General features: G+C 41.4%; 1 protein-coding gene across 2 annotated transcripts; it reads left to right on the forward strand.

The window, feature by feature from the left end:
• The first annotated feature begins 6,158 nt into the window (after positions 1 to 6,158).
• On the forward strand, positions 6,159 to 20,691 carry onecutl (one cut domain, family member, like). Of its 2 annotated transcripts, XM_015035186.1 has the most exons (4): positions 6,159 to 6,591; positions 6,710 to 6,810; positions 6,977 to 8,360; positions 15,421 to 20,691. In XM_015035186.1, exons 3-4 carry the CDS (start codon positions 7,319 to 7,321, stop codon positions 15,729 to 15,731), a joined length of 1,353 nt encoding a protein of 450 aa, XP_014890672.1. In that variant the 5' UTR covers positions 6,159 to 6,591; positions 6,710 to 6,810; positions 6,977 to 7,318; the 3' UTR covers positions 15,732 to 20,691. The 2 variants fall into 2 exon arrangements, with proteins under 2 accessions (XP_014890672.1, XP_014890671.1); XM_015035185.1 differs by lacking the exon at positions 6,710 to 6,810.
• Positions 20,692 to 21,104: the final 413 nt, after the last annotated feature.

Raw genomic sequence — 21,104 nt, forward strand, 5'->3', positions numbered from 1 at the left:
CATTTTAAATATAAATGTAAGAAAATGAAAAAAAAAAATGAAAACACATCACACTAGTGTTTAAAAATAATATCCGTGATATGATGTTGAAGTTCCTTGTTTTTTCCTCTGGTCTGCCCTGACTGGCTGCGTGTTCACGGGGCCACAGCCCAGTGAATTAAAGGAGTGAATTTGCATTAATCCAAATATGATCGATAATAACATTATTCACGCTGCGAAGTCAAGTTCCACATCACGGCTCGCAGGATCATTACTGCAAACTAAATCTGCAAATAATAGAAGAAAGAAATAATAAAAAAAAGAGATTATCATGCAGTCATTTAATCCTCGGTTCCAGCCACAGCTCCCAAAGAAAACCTCTAAAAAGCTCAAAGGAGTCCAAAAACAGTATTTTATTTAATCTTTTAAACATAAGAATAAATAAAGAAACATTTCTTGAGACTTTGGGTCTGTTTTAAGAAGCTTGCGGGTTATTTCTTGGATCATAGTTTAATTATTTAATGTAGTGTAAAAATGTGACATTCTTTCAGTTCGTTTTCCTTTTGAATAAACAGTGAAATGCTGTGGTCGTATTTGCAGGAGGCCACACGCTGTTAATGCAGATCAGCTGCCGGCCTCCAGCAGCACACCTATACCTTCAATTGTCCCTCGTATTTATTTCAAACTGAATTAAAAAAGCCAAAAAATGCCGAGTCAGCTTTGTATTTGTATTTGTATTTTAATTTTTATTACGTGATAAATCATGCCAAATAAGTTATTCTGTTACTCTAAAATCACCTGACTCAGATTGCAGGTTCAAGTTCTCTCAGTTCATCTAAAGCCAAACGAGTCAGTTTTCCATCGGTACTAATTTCCACCATCATCATTATTACCGTTAATATTTGGTCAATTTATTTTCCTTGTTTGATTCCAATCAGGCTAAATTAATTCCGTTATTGATTCCTCATTGGGATCTGTAACGCCAGGGCTTGTGATAATCATTGATTTTATTGATCAGTTAGAGATGGGAGAGATTTCAAAAGGGAAGCTGACGACAGGAAAATGGAGGAGAAAAGCAGTGCGTTGTCACAGTAACAGGGAGTCATTACAAGATGTTAGAGTTCTTATTTAAAATGACAAAACAGGAAATGCTACTGAAATTGGTTTAACTTAGAAATTGTCTATTTTATTCATTATTTGTCCCATGTTTTAATCTCTTTTACTGTTGATTCTTACATTGGCAACTATAAATATTTTACACACATTCCAAATATTTTTTTTCCTTTACCTTTATATAACAGAAATTACAAATAGCTCTGCCAACTGCAATGTCGAAAAACAGGTTATGAAAACGACAGTTTTAACATTTCTCAAAAGAAAAACAAACATTACAATTATATTTTTACTTGTTATTGTTGTGTTAATAATTGTTATTAATGGGAGATGAAATATATATATATAATATATATATATATATATTTCTGAACAAATAGTTTCTCAACAGTTTAGATTGTCAGGTTTTTTTTCTACCACAATAAAAAGTTCCCAAACTCTTAAGTTGATACTTTAATAGTTATGAATATTTTTTATTTAATTTTAATTTAATTTTATTTTTTTAGAAAACTTCATAATGTGTCATTATTAACTTTAATTTTACTTGGAACAGTTGTTTTTTTTTATTTCAGTTTGTATTTTAAGTTGGATACAAAATAAATGCTTTCAGTTTTCAGCTCCATTTTCTGTTTTTATTATTATATAATGTCAAACATTTTTTTTAAAATCCCCAGTTACCTGTACTTCTAATGATTTTTGCTTTGTTTAGATTTTTTTTAATTAAAATTACTCAAAAATATGAAGGTGGTCAGTTTTTATGCCCAGGTGGACAGTTGCTGTGTCTTGTGAAAAGGACGTTGAAACAGGGATGTATGATGATTAAATAACTGATCAAATTATGCAATAAGAAATATTTTATTGATACAAACTCCCAATTTATTATATTTCCTTTACTTTGTGCTTGTATTTCTGTGACACTGCTCACACCTAAAACATTTTTCTTTACTCTTGTAATCAAACATGTTTTCCTTTTAAAACCTCTCCTTTATTAGTTGCTTTATTTTAAAATTGAACTTTCTATAGGCGTGAATTGATGTTTATGCACAATTATTTGTGAATAGGTTTTGTATCCATGATAACAGCTTTAAATGATAATAAATTATCTGAAAAATTGCTTGTGTTTGGTTTTTATTGTGACTGGCCTATGGAAACATCAGCTGGACTGTTTGAAGTGAGCAGTCAGCGTTTCAATTGGCGCATTTAGCAGCTATTATTGAGTGCAAACGTTGTGTGTGCAGGTGGGTGTGCGTGTGTGTCTGTGTGTGTGTGCGTGTGTGTCTGTGTGTGTGTGCTGTTAACAAATTATAAGTGCGACATGTTGGTGGATTAGCAATAAATCCACTTGTTTTAAAACTGAATTTAAAATTCAAACCAGATATAATCGATGGATTTTTACAAATGCAATTAAATAAAACCATTGTATTGTGTTTTTTTTTTCTTGCAAATAAATACATTTATTGGAACGAATATTATCAACAGACATAAAGATGATTTTCTTTTTTTTCAGTTTCTATTTTGCATCATTGTTATTTAAATGATCGTTTTCACCGACACAAACGGTAAGTCGATAACTCATTCAAAATCGCAGCGACGCGCATGCGCTCCATCAATTATAATTTCCCAATAATTGATTGCTTTTACCCGGTGATTAAACAGCAGGTTTGGGAGGTGTTGGTGTACTTTCTGTACTCCATCCTGTTGCTGCTGCTGCTGCTGCTGCTGCAGCATGTCGGTGCGTGTCGGGGAGGTTCGCAGGCCTCCAGCTCCTGCATTCACATCACGTCTGCATGGCCACAGAAAATACCTTCTGATACGGCTCGCTTTTTCCCCTCTCTTGTATTAAATATGAATTTATGAATACTGACAAGCGGCTGGAAGCTCATCAGCTCGGAGAGGAGCTGCAAAGGTTTCTCAATCCCTAATCAGCGCAGAAAATGAAAGCCTTTCTGCCTCATCTTTGCTGACTCTGTTTATGCTCCAGCTCATATGTGGTCATTTAGAGGTCGCAGCACTGTCCTTTCACCTCTGACCCCCTTGCTTTCTGCTCCCTGTGATATTGTGATGTGGGCTTTATTGCCCATCGGGATTCAAGCATTAGCTAAAATCTAAACACGCTTCAGATTTGGAGCCTCATCCATACGCATGTATAGATGGAGCTGCGACTAAATGGCTAAAGCGTGAGCGTGTATTTATTGCCATTTAGTAATGGAAGAAGTGGAGCTTCCACTGTTATTCCTCACTACGAATCCCTGCGAGAGCACCAGCTAAATGGCTGAAATGTAAATGCCATCCTGACTCTCTGTGAGAGCAACAGCTAAATGCTCCAAATGGCACCGGTGATCAAGAGATTTGAATCTTGAATTCACTTAAAAGGATGGAATACAATTTTTCATAGTTACTCCACTTTATGCGCGGAGTTTCAGCTTCATGATGCAGGCTGGGTGGCTGAATGAATGCAGAACCTCTGCGGGTGTCGGAGCTGCAGGGCCCACTGGGTCTGCAGCTCGTGTGGCATCCCGCCTTCTTGTATTTTCCAGACACAGTGGGTGAACTTTCACCTCCAACTCAGAAGGACAAGCTTTTTCTCCTTTAGCGTGTATCCGTTGACCATTTTTTTTTTTTACCTCTAGCTATCCTCGCCATCCACACACGCATCCCTGCGTACCGCGCTGTGGCTGCAAGGGGCGGATCGATAGGGCAGCATCTGCTCCGGGAAGCCGGCGGTCCCACACCGCGCACCGCCTCGCTGTTTTCCAAACGCCAGAGCTGGTCATCTCTGAAAATTAAACTGACAGACAGATATGATTAGTATGCGCGCTCTGCCTCTCTGCTTGTGTCTGAGTCTCGGAGTTTTCTCTCTCAGGTCGGCACGCGCGCAAACACGCACGCACAGGCCTAAATCCACGCAAACATTACAGATATATTCATGGAACTTATGCGAAGAGGAGGCGGGCGCCTGTTCGCATAATTAAATGCACATAAAGGAACGTGAACTTGTGCAGAGAGTAGGTGAACACAGACAGAAGGGCATCAGCAGCCACATGCATCTGCGCGCTAAAAACAAACAAACCAAAAAAAATAAAAAAAACTTATTTTACACGCAAAAGCAACACAGCAAGAGAAACATTGTAATGAGACTGTAATTATGCCTTCTAGTGCACAAAAAAAACTATTGGGCACTTCCACATGCACGGATTGAAAAAAGAAAACAATGCACCCCCATGCACACACACGCGCGCACCCAGTAAATACAACACAAACTTAAAAAGAACAAATTAACATGCAAAAAATGATTTAATGCAACATAAGTAAAAGCTTTGTTGTCACTAGGAAAATTGGCCTTGCAGTGGATGTGATTTTCACATCCACTGTGTGCGCACGCACGCGTCGTTGTCTGCTGTGTGGAGCAACAGCAGCAGGTCGCGTGTGTTTTGGTGAAGGGGGGTGTGGGGGTCGGGTTGATGGAGGGGGCGCACTGATCTTGTTAAGGGACTTTGCAGAATGAAGCGTGATTGAATGGAGCCGCGTACTGATTAGAAGCGGGGCAAAACAAGCGCGTCGCTTGACAGTATTTATCCCACTAGGTGGGATTTACAGCAATAGGTGGTGCAAGAAAGAAAGAAAGAGAAAAAGAAGAAAAAAAGTATTTTCAGTTATCTAGCACCAGAATTACAGGAAAATACAATGAGGTGTTATAGGCGAAGAAAGCACAAGTTGAATGCTTTGTCAAATGCTTTATGTAGCATTGTCAACCTAAGCACAGCCTGCCCAAGGCAAAAGCGAACTAAGCACCTGTTTTGGGCCTCCGAACCAACAGAGGGCTCCCAAGAGCATGAAAGTTGCCATATTTATAAATGCAAACCTTCTGTAATTCACTTTACTGGGTAACTTTTTGCATTCTACCTTTCTACCACCACATAGAACTAAATAAGGAAAACAAAAAAAAAAACTATTATCAGAAATTACTGGCTTTCCAAGAAATTATTGAAATTTGATTTTTGAAAGAAACATTTTCTAAATTTTTGGACTTTTTTTTAATTATTAACAAGCAATAAACTTAGTTCTCAAAGCAGCAGTTGAATTTCTATCTTACAACTAGGCATTTTTTTAACATAAGCTTAAACACAATTTGTGTCATTTGCTGTTGAGATATAAATCAAGTGAAATCAATAGCAACACTGTAAATTCAGCTAATGCAGTATATTGTGTAGCTGACATTGTCTTCCAGTTCCAAAAACATATCATGGTAATGTTAGATGTATATTGCAACAAAAGTAAATATAAATTTTAATTGTTAAAATAACAGAAAGTCCATAGTCCATGGTAGGTCTTGTGTTATAACATTACAGTGGAGTAATGTTAAACTAACATCATGATATCAGAACGTTTTTTCTGGTTAATTAATATTAATTCAATACTATTCCAAATTAAATTATAGTACCACAACATGATGTACAGCATAGAACTGCTAGGAATTCTACATCACTAACTCCAGGGTCACACAATGTATATTCCTTGAACACTAAAGATTTGCCTATTTTCTTTTTTTTCTTTTTTTCAGTTAAAACAATAAAAACATGTTTAGCTGAAATGAGCCCCCGAATTAAATTCTCTTGAGGACCTCAAACAGCACCGGCTCTGATCCACACAATTAGGTTTTCAAAGCTCAAATATCAATGCTATTTCAGTAACTTCTTTGTTCTCCCAATCCTTCTTTATGAAATGTCCGCATAATGTTGCACAGTGACAAAAGCAGCTGCAGCATTACCTGTTACATAAAAAAGCACTAAGCGATTTTATGTAGCCATAAAACCAATTGATCAGGCGCGATAAAGCAAAATGTCCTCACATAATTCATAAGTTTGTGCATGCAATCAGCTGAAGGAGGCTTAACCTGTGGGGTTATGAGAAAGAGCATCTCCACCTCCGCACACACACTCACACACACCCCTCCTCTTCCCATGTTTTCCTCCTCCTCCCCCCGGAGAGAAAGGGTTAATTGGAGTAGGAATTTCATCGCACATCTGTCAGATTTTTAAGGCCGTGACGCACTGAAAGCTGGGAGTCAATGCGAGCAGAGGTAGGAGGAGGAGGAGAAAGAGTTGGTGGTGAGATCGATGAAGTGGCAGGCAGAGAGGCAAGAGGAGGAGGAGGAAAATCTCACGAGATAATGAAAGAAAAAGAGAAGTGCTGGTAACAGAGCGAAAACACGGAGCGTGGACCCGGAGATTGTCTTAGGAGTAAAAAACAAACAAACGAAAAAAAAAAAAAACTGAACAAAAAAACAAGCGGAGATAGAGAATTTCATCTGAAATCGCAGATGTTGTTTCCTTTATTTTCCCTGTTTTTATGCGCCGTGCGTGGTTTTTGGTGGATGTAGCACCCCGGGGCGCAGCGGACCAATTGTGTGAATCTGTTGGTTTGCTCGGCGACACAGTCGGAGAGATGCACAGGGCGGACAGCAGCCGTGGATGCGCTCCGAGAAGCGGATAAATAAAGGTAGGATTTCCCATCTTTGCAGTCGATGCTGGCGGTAGCGCGATGTTTGGTGGGTAAAACATCTTTCATGTAGCGCACTGGTAATTTGCAGGACATAATATGTGCGCTCTTTCTACAGGATATCACTTTGCATGCAGCGGCGAGAAAATCGAAATAATTTACAAGATGAGACGAGGATGAAATTAATGAAGTTCTCATCTCGTGGCTTTCTCGTTGAATGTGCGTAGAAATGAGGTCTTTCGATAACCTGTGTTATTGTTTGAAATTTAAATGTGTGGAATAACGTAAACAAGAAAGAGGAAAAACATAATGTTTCCTTTTTCTTTCTGTGCATCCATGAAAGTTTAGATTTAGGGGATAACAGCAGCTGTCTTGTCGCACGCAGGCACAAAAGCGATCGAGGCTCCAGCCGGAGACCCCAGCTGAGCACCAAAGACACACACAGATGCACAAGTGAGAATAAAATAACCCGCCGAGACTCTCCATGCCGTTCCAAGCTCGTTTTCTGGGACTTTGAGGGAGTTTGAAGACACTACTTAATGTTATCAGATAATTAATTAGACACCCCGTAAGCCCGGAAATCAATTAATTCACAAATCAATAAATCCATAGTCTGGTGTAACAAGAGACCTTCCAGACTGTTAGCCTGGCTGTTGAACAACAATAACAAAGCTCGAGCAACAGCACGCAGAGACTAGAAACACACATTTATTTGCTGAAACTGAAGATGGATGGGGGTCTAGGGGAGATGTCCCTGCACAGCCACTCTGATCTGGCTCACAGCCAGGATGGCAGGGCCATGCTGCACACACGGGACCTCTCTGCTGCCTTCCCCAGGCCTTCCCTCGGGAGTTCCTCCATGTCCCTGGAACCCGAGCCCCGTCCATCAGGATACGACCACTCCATGTCCGCCCTGGGCTACAGCGGCGACTCCCCGTCCAGCTCAGGCAGCACCTACACCACCCTAACCCCCCTGCAGCCCTTTGATGACAAGTTCCATCACCACCATCACCACCATCACCCTTGCCTCCCTGTCAGCAACGTCATCGGCAGCTTCACCCTGATGCGCGAGGATCGAGGCCTCAGCACCAACTTCTACAACCCGTATGGAAAGGAGTTGGCTATGACCCAAAGCCTGACGCCCCCCACCACGGGGTCAGGTCTGGGCTCTTCCATGCATGGCTACGGCAGTCTGGGCAACAGTCCCAATGGCAACGGTGGACAGATGCTCCACAGCGGCTACGATGTCCACGGAGGGAGTCTCTTCTGTCGGGCGTCAGATTTTGGCAGAGAGATGTCACCACCAGGCCTGGGAGGTGGTGAAGTGTCAGTTGGGCATCAGCTGAACAAGATAGAGGCTCACCAGCACACCCCTAACCACCACCCTCACATCTACAGCCAGCATTACCAACCTCACCATCACCCAAGCCAGCAGTCAGCCAAGATGGGCGAACACCTACATTCCTCATCGCCCGCCTCGTCCTCACCTGGCGAGGGCATGCTGCCGGGTTCGCAGGGTGGCGGAGGCGGAGAGGAGATCAACACCCGGGATGTGGCCCAAAGGATCATCACCGAGCTGAAGCGCTACAGCATCCCCCAAGCCATCTTTGCTGAGAGGGTCCTGTGTAGGTCACAGGGCACACTGTCTGACCTCCTGAGGAACCCCAAGCCCTGGGGCAAACTCAAGTCTGGCCGCGAGACCTTCAAGAGGATGTCTCGCTGGCTGCAAGAGCCCGAGTTTCAAAGAATGGCCTCACTCCGGCTGGAGGGTAAGATCTAGCTTTGCTCTCTGTATGCCTCACACATGCAGCCTCACACTCAAACAAAAACACACTCTTCCCTCCTGTTTTCCCCCAACGCCAGTCCTCTTTATATCTTCCAAAAAATTCCTCCTCTCCAGTGATCAGTATGCAGCTCAGGTTGACATATGAGGAAAAGCATGAAGCATCATACGGATGTTTCTGTTTTTCACACCGAGAACGTACCACTGGCTTGTCTTGTAACCTCATGAGGTATTGATAATAAGAGCATCCAGGACAGTCTGAGCCAGAAAGGGGCCATATTTGCTATTCCTTTGTTTATTTTGCTCCCAAACAGTTATTGATTTGTACAGTAGCTACAACATCAGAAAAAATAGGCTCAGACATTTGCCCTCCTCTCAAATGAACCATGAAGATCAGCGTGAGCAGCAGTTGGAAATTTAATCGCTTTTGAGCCAACCAAATAATTTGCACGAGATATACCTTTGTGGAGCAATTGATTAATTTGAGCGGTGACTTATATCTGTTCAGCGGCTGCCTGAAGATGACTTGGCGAGGCACCTGATGCAAATCACAGTTGAGCTTTTGCCAGATGTCTTTTATCAACGTCGTCACTGAGGCAATTACTGCAAGACTAAATACAAACGTTCTGCTTGTGGTGAAGCACGTCACTTTAGCTTAGGAAGAAAAACCTGGTCTCAACGGATTTGTGATGTTTACTCAAAAATTAAATGAGGATTCTTTTGTGTGTGTTTTCGGTCGCAGACGATGAAAACAAATTGGGCTTCAGGATCAAAATCTCCTTTTGTGTTTTTCCAAAAAAATCTCTAATCATTTACCTCTTGGCTACTTGATAGCGTTTGTATATATTTGAAAAAGGTGAAGATTTTTTTTTTTTTTTTGAAAGGCACATTGTAATCTGTTGCTTGACATTTAATATTCTTCTGGGACATGGATTGAAGACACGACTGTACGCTGTACAGTGCCGTGTTACAGTGTTGTTCCTCCATAGGGACGGAGGCCCATCTGATACACGCAGCACAGAGAGAAATCCAAGTGAGCGCAGTAATATGAGATGAGCGTAGACGTGTGTGCGTGTGTGTGTGTGTCTGCTCACTGTAGGGGTCTGTGAGCTGTACGTGTGTGCGAGCCTGTCCGGTTCATCACTGCCTTTTTCGCTCTCTGTCAGCAGCTCGACTGATTAAGCCCAACAACACAATGGGGTTCATAGGTAATGATTGTGCACTCTTGCAATCCCTTCACAATTATTGATCCTTGATTGTTCAACTCTGAGAGCACATGTGTACATCCTCTATTCAGTGAAACGTCACGGCAATCACGACTAAACCTCTTATCTGGAGATGAGTTATCTCAGGGTTTGTTCTGTAATTTGACTAAAGTGTCGGCTTGTTTAATCCAATCCTGGCCAGTATGGATTGCTCTGTATGCAAAATTCTCTTTGCTTTTTAAAACAACAACCCATCATGATTAAAATCAAATCAACCCTTTGTCGTTTTTAGCAGAAAACTAGCACACTTCACTCGTCTTTATTTGCAGCATCCCTTCCTTCATCTTTACAAACAAACATTTCGACGGGTCGGAGCTCCACGTCTGAGCAGCCGATCAATCAGACTCATAAAAAATTAAAGCCTACACAGAGAAGTGTTTTAATGTTTGACATTGCTTCTCTCTCCCTCTGCTCCCACACACTCTAAAACTGCATATTTAGTTCCTGGCAAAGCCACAATTTAGACAGCTCGGCACTTTTCTACATAACCTACTTTCCGTAGGGGGTTGTTGTTTTTTTCTCCCCCCACCCCTCGCCCGGCCAACCCCCTTTTGTTTAATTACAAGCCGCTATTGATTTCCATGGGAAAGAGCAGCACGCTTTGCCCACACACACCTCGGCCGCATCGGCGAATCGAGACTGGAATTAGAATGCGCGTTGCCCTGTGCTCCCCAGTCTGAAGGTAGCTCAAGTGCTCTCTGCTCCACGCCTCAAGTTTTAAGATGATCCCCCCCTTAATGCGGCAGTCACTTAAATACATAGAAGGCCCTTCAGAGTGTGCTGGGAGCGTTATCTTATTTCCATAACTGTGTGTCGTCTATGGAGAGCTGCAGAGCTCCCCTTGAAGCTCGACGCACTGTAATTATGGAATGCACTTGCTGCCATTTTGTCTTTTCAAATAACCATCTTTCTGCAGAGACACTTTGCAAAACATGGAGGAGGTGATCCCTCGGATTTATCTGCAGTAGCTCGTTTGTGTGCATGTGTGTGCGCAACATTGATTGCTGCACTGTATATGAGATGCATCTACAGGCCAACCTCAAGCTGTGGAGGAGGCAATGAGGATTTAGCCGGAGAAGAAGGCAGGATAAAGACCACACAGCTCCGACACTTAAAGTCAAGCAGGGGATCAGAGACTATAACTTTAAAGATGATGGCCGAAGCCCTTGACTAAAGGTCTGAATGAAAAAGAAAGGTCAATGCGGTTTACGTGTTGGCTCCAGCGCTGCACCAACCCCCAACAGCAATGCAAACTGCATAGACTCATCCAGCTCTCGCTGTGTACAGGTTACTTTCGGCTGGTGAGGCTCAAAGGTCAAAGCCGATTCCATTTGCATATCGGGAATCAGCTTCTTCTGCATTCGCCATGCAACATCCAGCAAACGGCTCCTGCTGGCTGCTGCTGTTGTGTATTTATTTTTTTTTGTGTATTCGACTGTTGCAGCTTCCCCCACTTCAGTGCTGAAGGGGTTAACCAGCCTCTATGGGTCGAGAAGTCTGAGCTGCACAGATTTAATCAATAATTTCTATCAGCCCCTGGCCCAAGAAATCAGCAGGGGGTGGGCTGGGGATGGGGCAGGGGGGTGGACATGGATGGGGAAGGAGGCTGGGAGGGGTTCTAGCTGGAAGGGGGGGGGGGGTAGGTTTGGACGCCGGGGGGTAGGGAAAGGACTTTCGATCACGTTTCAGCAACACGAGACAGGGGCATACATCATGATTAGGGGCTGTTCCCACGATCATAAGAAGCCTATAGGGGAATATTTATATCTCCAGGAGTAGCCCCAGTGCTGGGGATTTATAGCATGGTAATTGTGAGCCTTTTACACATGATTACAGCATAAGGAAGCATTTACTTAATGGCTGGCGTTATGATCGTCTGTGAGGCAGAGCGGCGAGAACGGGATGTAGGAGGAGAGCGGCAGGACACAGCGGCTACTCCAACAAGCCATAAATCCGAGCTACAAGGAAGCTAGTCTGCACTATCATGTCATTCCTTTCATTACTACATAAGCTGAGAGTGCACCACTGTATGTACACGATATACCTTACACCCAACCCCCAACTAACAAATATTGACAGTGAAAGTGGTGTAACAGCAGTAAAAAATGTAGCATTTGCACAAAAAAAAAAAAAAAAAAAAAAAAAATGTATTTGGGGGGATATTGACACACCGCTGACATCTCAGCCTGTTCAGATTTTAATGAGACGTGGTTCGATAACTCTCAGAAATGCAAACGAGCTCTTGATGCCCTAAAAGCCAAACAGACTCCTGTAATCTCAAGCTGACAAGAGCACATCCCCAAGTCAAAACATTTCCTTCATATAATGATTTTGAAGTTGAATGTTCACAGGGAATTCATGATACAGATTTATTCAGGTCTACTTGAGTGCTTAAGTTTCACAAAGTTGGCTTGACCAAAAGCCCCTGAAGGCACGAAAGGCGGCAAACAGCATCTCTCGGGCTGGTGGGGGCGTGGAGCGGGGGGCTCTGGGGTGCTGCCGCTGCGACGGCACTCGTGTGGAAAATGGGAAAGGCGGCGGAGTGAGGTCATGGTTGTTTCTCAAGCACCCTGCTAATGAGAGAAATTTGCTGGTGCGAGTTGGAGGAGTGAAGAGTTGGTCATACAGTAAACACCATCAGCAGCAGCGGCAGCAGCCTTGATATGTTTCTCAATGGGAAGCTGTAGACCAATCAATTGGACGTGTCAGAGCTGTTGTGAGAGAAAAAGGCAGGATCGGTGGTTTATAAAATCTACGTTTGTAGCATGTGTGAACTGGATTGAGTGTGTGTGTTAGAGTTTCAAATGAAGGGGTTAAAGTTATTACTTGCTGGGCTCTCCATCTTGGAAAGGCATTTATCTGAGTGTTAGAACTCCACTTGTATCTTTGTGAGACAATAAATACAAGAATTGTTATATAAGAAGTTCATTTTAAAATTAGAGTAATTTCACTTTCATTTTCCCATTAACTACTCAGATAGTTTCTTCATTTCAGTAAACAAAAAGAAAATTTAAATAAATGTTTTTTTTTATTATTTATTTTAAGTCGAGGCTGATTTTATATGGAAAGGTCAACAGAATCTAAAGTTTAAAGGATCAAGTGAAATTTGATTTATAGTTTTAGTTGTATATTTTCCCCAAGCCTGTCGCAATAAGCAATTACTCAATTAATCACATGATAATATAAAACAACCTTGATAATTTCTATTCTGATGATTAATATTTTTTGAAAGACAGTTTTGTTAAGAGAGGGATCATAATCCATTTCATTCATTTTTTTGGTGGTAAGCGTATATTTTCCTGTTTTATTTATATATTTAAAATGTCTTGTATGTGAAATGTTCTTAACAAAATTAAAGTTTACTGTTCTTTGAGAGGAGGAACTTACAATATTATGTCATTATCAATATATTACTAGAAAATGGCCTCAAAACAATATTATCGGTTTTTGCAATATTTACTGGGACAATTTACCATTCAGCAAAATTTGTTATCATAACAGGCCTAATTATACCATGCCAATTAAAAAAATTTTAATATAGTTTTTGCATCTAAAAAACATTAAAAATCGAATATTGTTTTATTCTTTGGGCCTTGGTGTGCATGTGTTTGCTCTGCTGTGCTTTGTACTCTGCTGCTTACTCTAACAAATGCATCTGATACCATCAGCAAAACAACCACACAGTGCTGATTGAAACCTCTTAAAAGTGTGCATTTAGGTAATTGCGCGACTCCCCTAAATATGTTTAGTCCCACTTAAGGCATCGAAACACCTTGGGCAATGCCGACTCTGCTCGTTTCGCTCACCCCTGACGTCACCTCGCCTAAACAGAAAATAAACGAGTTCAGCTTTAAAGTGATTATTACTCACTCACCGCCGCCACATGTAAATGACTTTTATGTGAAGCTAATGATGTTGTAGCGTCCACTAAGGGGAAAAAGGGAGGAGGATGAGAGGAAGTGGAAGGAGATGGATAGAGGAAGAGGGAAGTGGAGGAAGGGAGGGTGGTGGGGAGTTGGCTCGGCGCATAAAGGCAGAGGTTGGTGTTGTGTTTCCTGTAAATACAGAATTACAGCATGTTAGAGGTGAAGGGTTCAGCGATGGATATGCAGAGAGGAACATGCAGCTTGAATTCAAAATGCTCGTCTGAGGCTCAAAATGGATCTGCGCTCAACCCACACACTCAGGGCTGCTTCTCGTTTCTCTCTGAGCTGCCCTGGTTTATTTGGCAGGGCAATTTTATATCTTTTAGATTTTTACACTTTCTCATAAGCAAGCATTGATTATATGATTGTGCAGGCTGCAGTGGTGTTTAACCCAGACCTAGGGTTTTCATTTTGTTGTTGATGTATTCACGGCTGACATGGAAAAATAATAATAAAAAATATATATAGATAGATTTAAAACAAATGAATCACCAGATGACTTTTTCACCTCATTGTTTGCACTATTTGAGTATCAAGAACTTTAACTCTTTAACAAGAAACAATGGATGTTAATATCCTCTGGAGCACAGATTTAGAAATAAATGAATAGAAATGTGAAAGGTCTATCTAAATAGTGGCACCAGTTAATACATTTGAAATATATTTTTCTCTCTTTTGGAAAGATGATATTTTTTTATTAACCTTTAGGTGAAATAGTCATTTAAAGCTCACATGTCTGCTTTGCTACCGTTGTGATATTGCATGGGTTGATTAGAAGTGTCAAGGCCTATCAAGGTTTTTAAAAATTGCATTTTTCAAATTGTAAAGAGGATTTAATGTCCTTTGAATGATTTTCAGATAAGTTTTCATGCTGCATAGACTGAAACTGTACAATTCATGCAGACCTTTAAATGAGCTCTGAGCGGCGTAAAGCAGCTGACTGCAGGCTCCGTCTGAGCAGATTCTCCAACTATTGAACCAGGTCCTGTATCAAGAGCAGAAATACAAAAAGGTGTCATCATGGATATTTATTTAAAAACTGCCGTGAAATGATTGGATGTTTGTTATAAGTTTTTACTTAAGCTAAAGCTGATAACAGTAAATCTAGGGGGCAAGTTATAGCTACAATATATGGTATTAATTTTCACAGAAGTAAGAATAATTTACTATTTAGATTAAGAGTATGCATTTAGATCCTATTGAACATTTTAGTTTAAATTTGTGTTAAAACAGTGATCCATTAAGCTGTGTGAATCTCATACAGATTAAATGTTGGAATAAGGCAATGCAACAATGACATTTAAACAATCCCTAAAACATGAAAAAAATATACTCAATTAAACATAGAGAAAACAGAACAATTATGGTTGAAAATGGTTTCCATATCAAATTTTTGTGCATAGAAATAATTTTTATACCTCTATGTCTTTAAATCACATAGTTAATACCAATAAACGGTTTTGGATTTATTTTCCTGGTTAGATCTGACTAAAAAGGAAAACTTTTTTTTTTTTTTAAAGTAATTATAAAGCCTTTAAAAACAAACAATGAAAACATCAAAGCTTTGGCCTGGACGTGCTCTTGCTTTTTTTTATTTCCCCAGCCGCCACCAGCAGCTCACTGGCAACAAGATGTGAAAGATTGAACGTCTTGATTCCTCCACTGCACAATGAAACAAGTTGCTGATTCATCTCTTTCAACTAATCAAAGTTGCTTAGCTAATCTGTTTTCTTTCAACAAATCCACTTTCCCTCAGCTTAATCCATTTGTCCTAGTTAGCCAGCCAGTCTGTTAGCTAACCCGCTTCCCCTTGTCCCCCCTCCCTCTAATACATCTCCCATTCGTGTGCCTGCAGCCTGCAAGCGCAAGGAGCAGGAGCAGAGCAAGCTGGAGCGCAACCAGGGCCCGAAGCGCACCCGGCTGGTGTTCACCGACCTGCAGCGGCGCACGCTCATGGCCATCTTCAGGGAGAACCACCGCCCGACCAAAGAACTGCAGGTCACCATCTCCCAGCAGCTGGGCCTGGAGCTCTCCACCGTCAGCAACTTCTTCATGAACGCCCGCAGACGCAACCTCAACAAGTGGGCCGACGAGGGCCGCCCTTCCTCCACCGGCTCCTCAGGCTCCAGCGTTTCCTCCTCCGCTGTGTCCTGCAGCACCGCGTGAGAATGGGCTGTCCCGCAGGTGTGTTGGGGAAGTCGCCGAGGGAGCAAGGGGGGCACATAGACTGGTCTAGGTGGAGATCAGGCGTTACAAATGTCCTCCTCGTTATCAGAAGGAGTGACGGAGCTGTTGCAGATAATTTTATGAAGCATTTTCCCAAACCAAAGTCAATTGCCTCTTTGAAATGGAAGGAAGCAATGCCTAGAATGATAAAATTGCAGGATGTGAGGTCCTGCTTGTATAGTCAAGGGTGCGAAGAAGATTAACACCCTCACATAGACACCATCTCATTGCATTATTTTGATTATGTAGATTAGAGATAATGAGGGTATTGCAAATCAGGAGGAAGCATACTTTGATGTACCTTCAAATCTATCCCCATCTCTCCAAACGTGAAGAATCAAGAGGTGCCGTTTACTCACACCTGGAGAGCTCCATCGTGTAACTTTTTAATCAAAAGTGTTCACCGTCATCCAAAGATGTTAATCCTCTCCCCGTGCTCCTATTTTTCCTCAAGAATCAAGGTGAAAGAGGAAGAAGAGGCAGTTTTTTTATTCCTTTATTTTTTCGTGATGAAGTCAATTCCCCCTTCTTAGCATGTGTTTCCATGGTGATGGTTCCCAGGACTGTTTTGGTGCTGTTTCAAATTTGGAGCCTGGAATAATCAGGACGGGGTTCTGTTAGCGTCTGTAAATCCCAGCCGTTAATCATAAATCACCGAGAGCATCTGCAGCATTTTGTCGGGACGGTCTTGCCTTGAATTAATCAGAGGTTTCAGGGGGGATCGCCGATGTTGTGCCGGTACAGAGTCAATAAACGCAAGTAGGACGCGGAAACAGACTTGTTGATGCAACCGTTTTAGCTTTAAGACTGTCGCTGAGCTTCCACAAAAGAGCTCCTCAGCCATTTTTTTGACTCAAAATCAAGCCACAAAAAAGAGAAAAAAAATAAATAAATAAATTTGAACACAAACGGTTTCATAGAAAATAGGTACATCTGACACAGTGTATAGTGAGATTTTAGTATTTTTTTCAGCTCATTTACAAATAACTGTAATCACCTCTGCTCCATTCTGAAGTGTTTTTTTAACAGATGTCTAGAAAATGGAGGAATGTGATTCTTTCTGCCCTTTTTGTACAGATTTCAAGCACATCGCCCTATTTATAGGAAACATGTTGGAAGAGTGGGGCGGTTTGTTTCAGCCCTGCTGAAGGTCATTGTTAATTTTTGTTTTGGTCCGCAAAGGAAAGGCTTTAACACGCCTTCTTATAGCCAATAGCGAAATCAAACCAAGAACATTTCAAATGCAATTGCTGATCTGATTTATGGTATTTATTACTGCGTTTGTGCATTTATGGTTTTCCTTTTGTGTTCCTCTCTGTATTTATTTGGTAATTTATTTATGCTATCTATATACTGTAAGTATTTATTTAACAATGCTCCGTATGTCTGTGTGAAACTGAAGACTTTTTTCTGATGGGCACTTTTAGCTGTAGAAACCCATCGTAATACCAAAGATTAACATTGCCTCCCTGAATGTACGACCTGAATCCCTAAACCCAGTTCCTGATCCCAACCCAAACCCGACCCGATCCGCCATGTGATGTTCTATCTCTATTCTAAAAGGCCTGGCCTTTTTTTTCCGTTTTTCTTTTTGTTTTGGTTGTTTTTATTTTTTTTATTTTTGTAGGAAAATGGGGAATTCTTTACTCTTGCAAATGTCTCTGCTGTCCTCTCTTAATGCCAAGGCCAAAGCTTGTTTGAATGTTGTGATTATATTTAGAAATAACTACGCTATAGATGACGGTAACGGTGATGTGGCATCCCATGGGTTCACGAGTTGCTTGTTAAAGTTACATCCAGACCGATGCCATGTGGAGGAGTGGGATGAAGCATCTGGGGACCCACTTAAAGCGTTGTCTGAGGTGAAAGTGGGAGTCCACCCTGGTCACATGCAAACCTGCCTGCTGCTGCTCAGCTCAACTTGCATGGCTGTGACCGCCATCTCTCCTTCACCTAAGCTCCTCCACGGCGCAGCGCAGGAACTCCCGTCTATGTGTAATGTCGCCGTCCCACACATGCCAAGCCCTTCTGACAGTTATCTCAGTTCCAACTAAGCATGGGCTGGTATGAGAGTATCACAGTATAACAACATTACTTGTGACAAATATGTAAAACATGCATTGCTGTTATTTAAAACTGAGAAACAATTATTCCTTATGCATTTTTATTACAACTCATAACAGCTAGCTCAGTAGTTTAATTTTGATCCAATGTTGTAAGGAACAATATATCATTATGGTAAAACGTTTACGAGTGTAGTTCAAGACAGCTGATGTCAGTTCACAGCAACAGGTGGGGGAGGGTCATTTCTGTTACTGTACTGATTAAACCCAGTCACATCAGTATGTTCTCAGGAAAATTTAAAGGATTTTGAATTATAGAAATTGTATTATTGACAATTTTAAATATTGAAAGCATAATCTAAGTATACTCTGATATCACAATCAGCCCATTCTTAGTTCCAACAGGGTTTTTTTTTCAGTTTACTTCTGTTTTTTATGGGTTCTTGCTGATATTAAGATATATTTCCTCAACTCTGTTGTAGCAGTATTTCAGAAAGTAAGTGCAGAAAGTCTTAAACACCATCCTTTGCTCCTAAGTGTCTGAGAACGTCCTCATCCTCTGAACACCTCTGGTGTCCATCTTAGTCTCTTGGTAGAGTCCTTGGACTTATTTTATTATCTACATTTTTGTTGCAGGGACTTCTTAAACAACTCTTCCTAATTGTCTTGTAACGTCATCAACTTCCGAGGTTGCCTGATCAACTTGCACAGCACAACTGTTTAGATTTCCTAGTGTTTTGTTTGTTTGGAGGCTTAAACCAGGACAGTCACTGAAGACCTCAGCCTCCGACCCCCTGCGGAAACGCTTCCAACCATCAGCGAGGCTGACACGGCCTTTTTTTCTTGCCCTGAACCCCCTCTCTCATTTTCTCTCTCTTTCTCCGTCTTTAACGCCTAGAAAGGGGGCGGATCGGTGAAGCCCCCTTCACAGTGTGCACTTGAAAGACGAGCGGTCATGAAAGAGGCCATCGACTTTTCGTGGACTTCAAAGTGGAGGCTTTTTTTATCCCATCTCCTCTCTGGGTTTCTGGACTGAGGTCTGCTGTTGGCCAGACCTGTGGGCTTTAGGGGGGCATTCAGAAAGGGGTGGAGGGAGTGGGTGAGACATCAGAGAGGAGGCTGAATCATCCAGGATGAGGATGGTAGTGTGTGTGTGTGTGTGTGTAGAAAAAAGTAGGATGGAGGGGGGGTTGTTTGAGGAGCAGGAGGTGTTGGAGGACCAGGGCATGGAGCTAAATTAAACTTTAATGAGTGACAATTGTAAGCATGCTGAGAGCTAAGGGGGGCAGAGGTGGGGGTGAGTGGTCAAGTCAGTACCAGGGTGAAAAAAATTCAAAATAAAAGAGCTTGAAGGATCTTCTGCCGACCTCTACTCGCCGCTGTCATCGTATCAAAGCTGAGGTGACACCTTTCAGGTTTCTCTTTGTCTCTCTGACTGGGAGCTTAAAATGGAGACAGATCTGTTTGCATTGAGCCACCTTCTGCTCCGTGTCAAGCAGAAAGCCTCTTCCTTCTCTGTCTGTGAGCAGAGAGGCAGCAGGGAGGGCTGAACACACCCCTCCATGCTGCAGGTGATTCCTTCGCCTTTTTAACTTGCGGCACCCCCTAGTGTCATCTTCAGAAACTCTGAGACAGAAACCTGAGCAGCATGTTGATGGTAAAATAGTAGAAATTAAATATAAGTCATCCTTTCAGAATAATAATAATAAAAAAATTATTTTATTTTTGTTTTAACAAGAAAAGAAAACAACCAAAGATGAATGGGTAACTGCTGAATCATTTTAATGGTTCCCCATTAGAGCTGACCGTAGCACTCAGAGGATTAAAAATAGCACCGGAGGGGATGCTGAGTCTTTATGTTACAGAAAACAGTTTTATGTATAGCTGGAACTGAGAAACTGGCATGAGGCCACGTCTTCAGATGGAAGTCTTTTGGACTTTGGAAACCCCAGTGTGTCCGTGTCTGTCCCCGCCTTCCTGCCCTGTGTGTACACAAAGACTTTACCCATCTACCTCAACTGTGTGAGTTGTTGTGTGGCAAAGATATTCCTTAACCAAAGAATCCATCCTGTCAGGGTGTCTGTCTGTCTGTCTATCTATCTATCTATCCTGTCTGTCCATCCGTCTCTTCTTCATGCCTTTTTTTGCTCCAAACCAAATGTGCTGGAATCAATCCGAAACAGGAGCCTGATGAGGTTCCCATCCAGCCAAAGCTGAACTCCAGTACGCTAGAGTCCCATTGATCCATGTTCTGTATATATATATGAAATCATTCTCAAGACCAAAAAAAAAGGAGGTGACAATCTAAGCAAGGAGGTTCTTGCTGTAATCAACGTTGCCTATTCCTTGTTTTCCATAAACTAGAATTATCCCCCGAGAATCAAGCCTTCATCCCGAAATAAGAAAAAGGAAAGGTCAAAGGAGACAGAAGCTATTTTTCCACATTTGTAAGCCACCCTTTCCCTTCCCCTGTTATTTCCAAATGTTTAGTGTAGTTGAAATACTGTTCGATCCCACTGTTGTAAGTAGGAATTAATGAAATCCATACAGAAAGCTTTAACTGAGGACAGGCTGAGGGAAATGTTGGCTCTACCTCAGCTTGGACTCATCGACCCACCATGCTTTACTGTGCCATTCTTGTCCATGTGTTAGACTTCACTAATGAATGTGGCTAACCAACCAAAGGCTTAAAAAAAAAGATACACAACACTTTAAACATCAATCATGGTGGGACGTTTTGTATCAACAACTAAAGAAAAATCCCTTTGAATACCTCATGTGAAAATTGTTTGTTGTGATGTTGCACTAAAAAATAAAAATGATTCATTTGTAACCCACTGCTGGGCTCTGTCCTCTTTATTCTGACTAGGCCTCTCTGACGTTTTAAAGGATGTATTTACTCTGTTTTAAAGGAAATTGTGAATTTAGGTAAGGTTTAGTTCCAGTAATTCATATTATAAATAGATTTTTTTAAGAGTAATATTAAAGCATTTGGTTCCGTTATTTTTCACCTGATTTATTATAGCTTACAATTAATTAAAAAATATATAGTTGATGAGTAAATCCACATATTCTGTACACAAATCTGAAATTTAAAAAAACAACAACATATAATCCAAATTTAGTGTTTTTTTTTTTGTATCAACTATAATTAATATTTTAAAATAATGTGTTTAATGTGTAAACATATATATTTATTTCTGATTGGACTTATTTGTCCCCAACATCTCACAGATGCTCAATTAGATTG

Source organism: Poecilia latipinna, unplaced genomic scaffold, assembly GCF_001443285.1.
Source record: "Poecilia latipinna isolate Pla-1442-1.1 unplaced genomic scaffold, P_latipinna-1.0 Scaffold327, whole genome shotgun sequence".
NCBI lineage: Eukaryota > Metazoa > Chordata > Actinopteri > Cyprinodontiformes > Poeciliidae > Poecilia > Poecilia latipinna.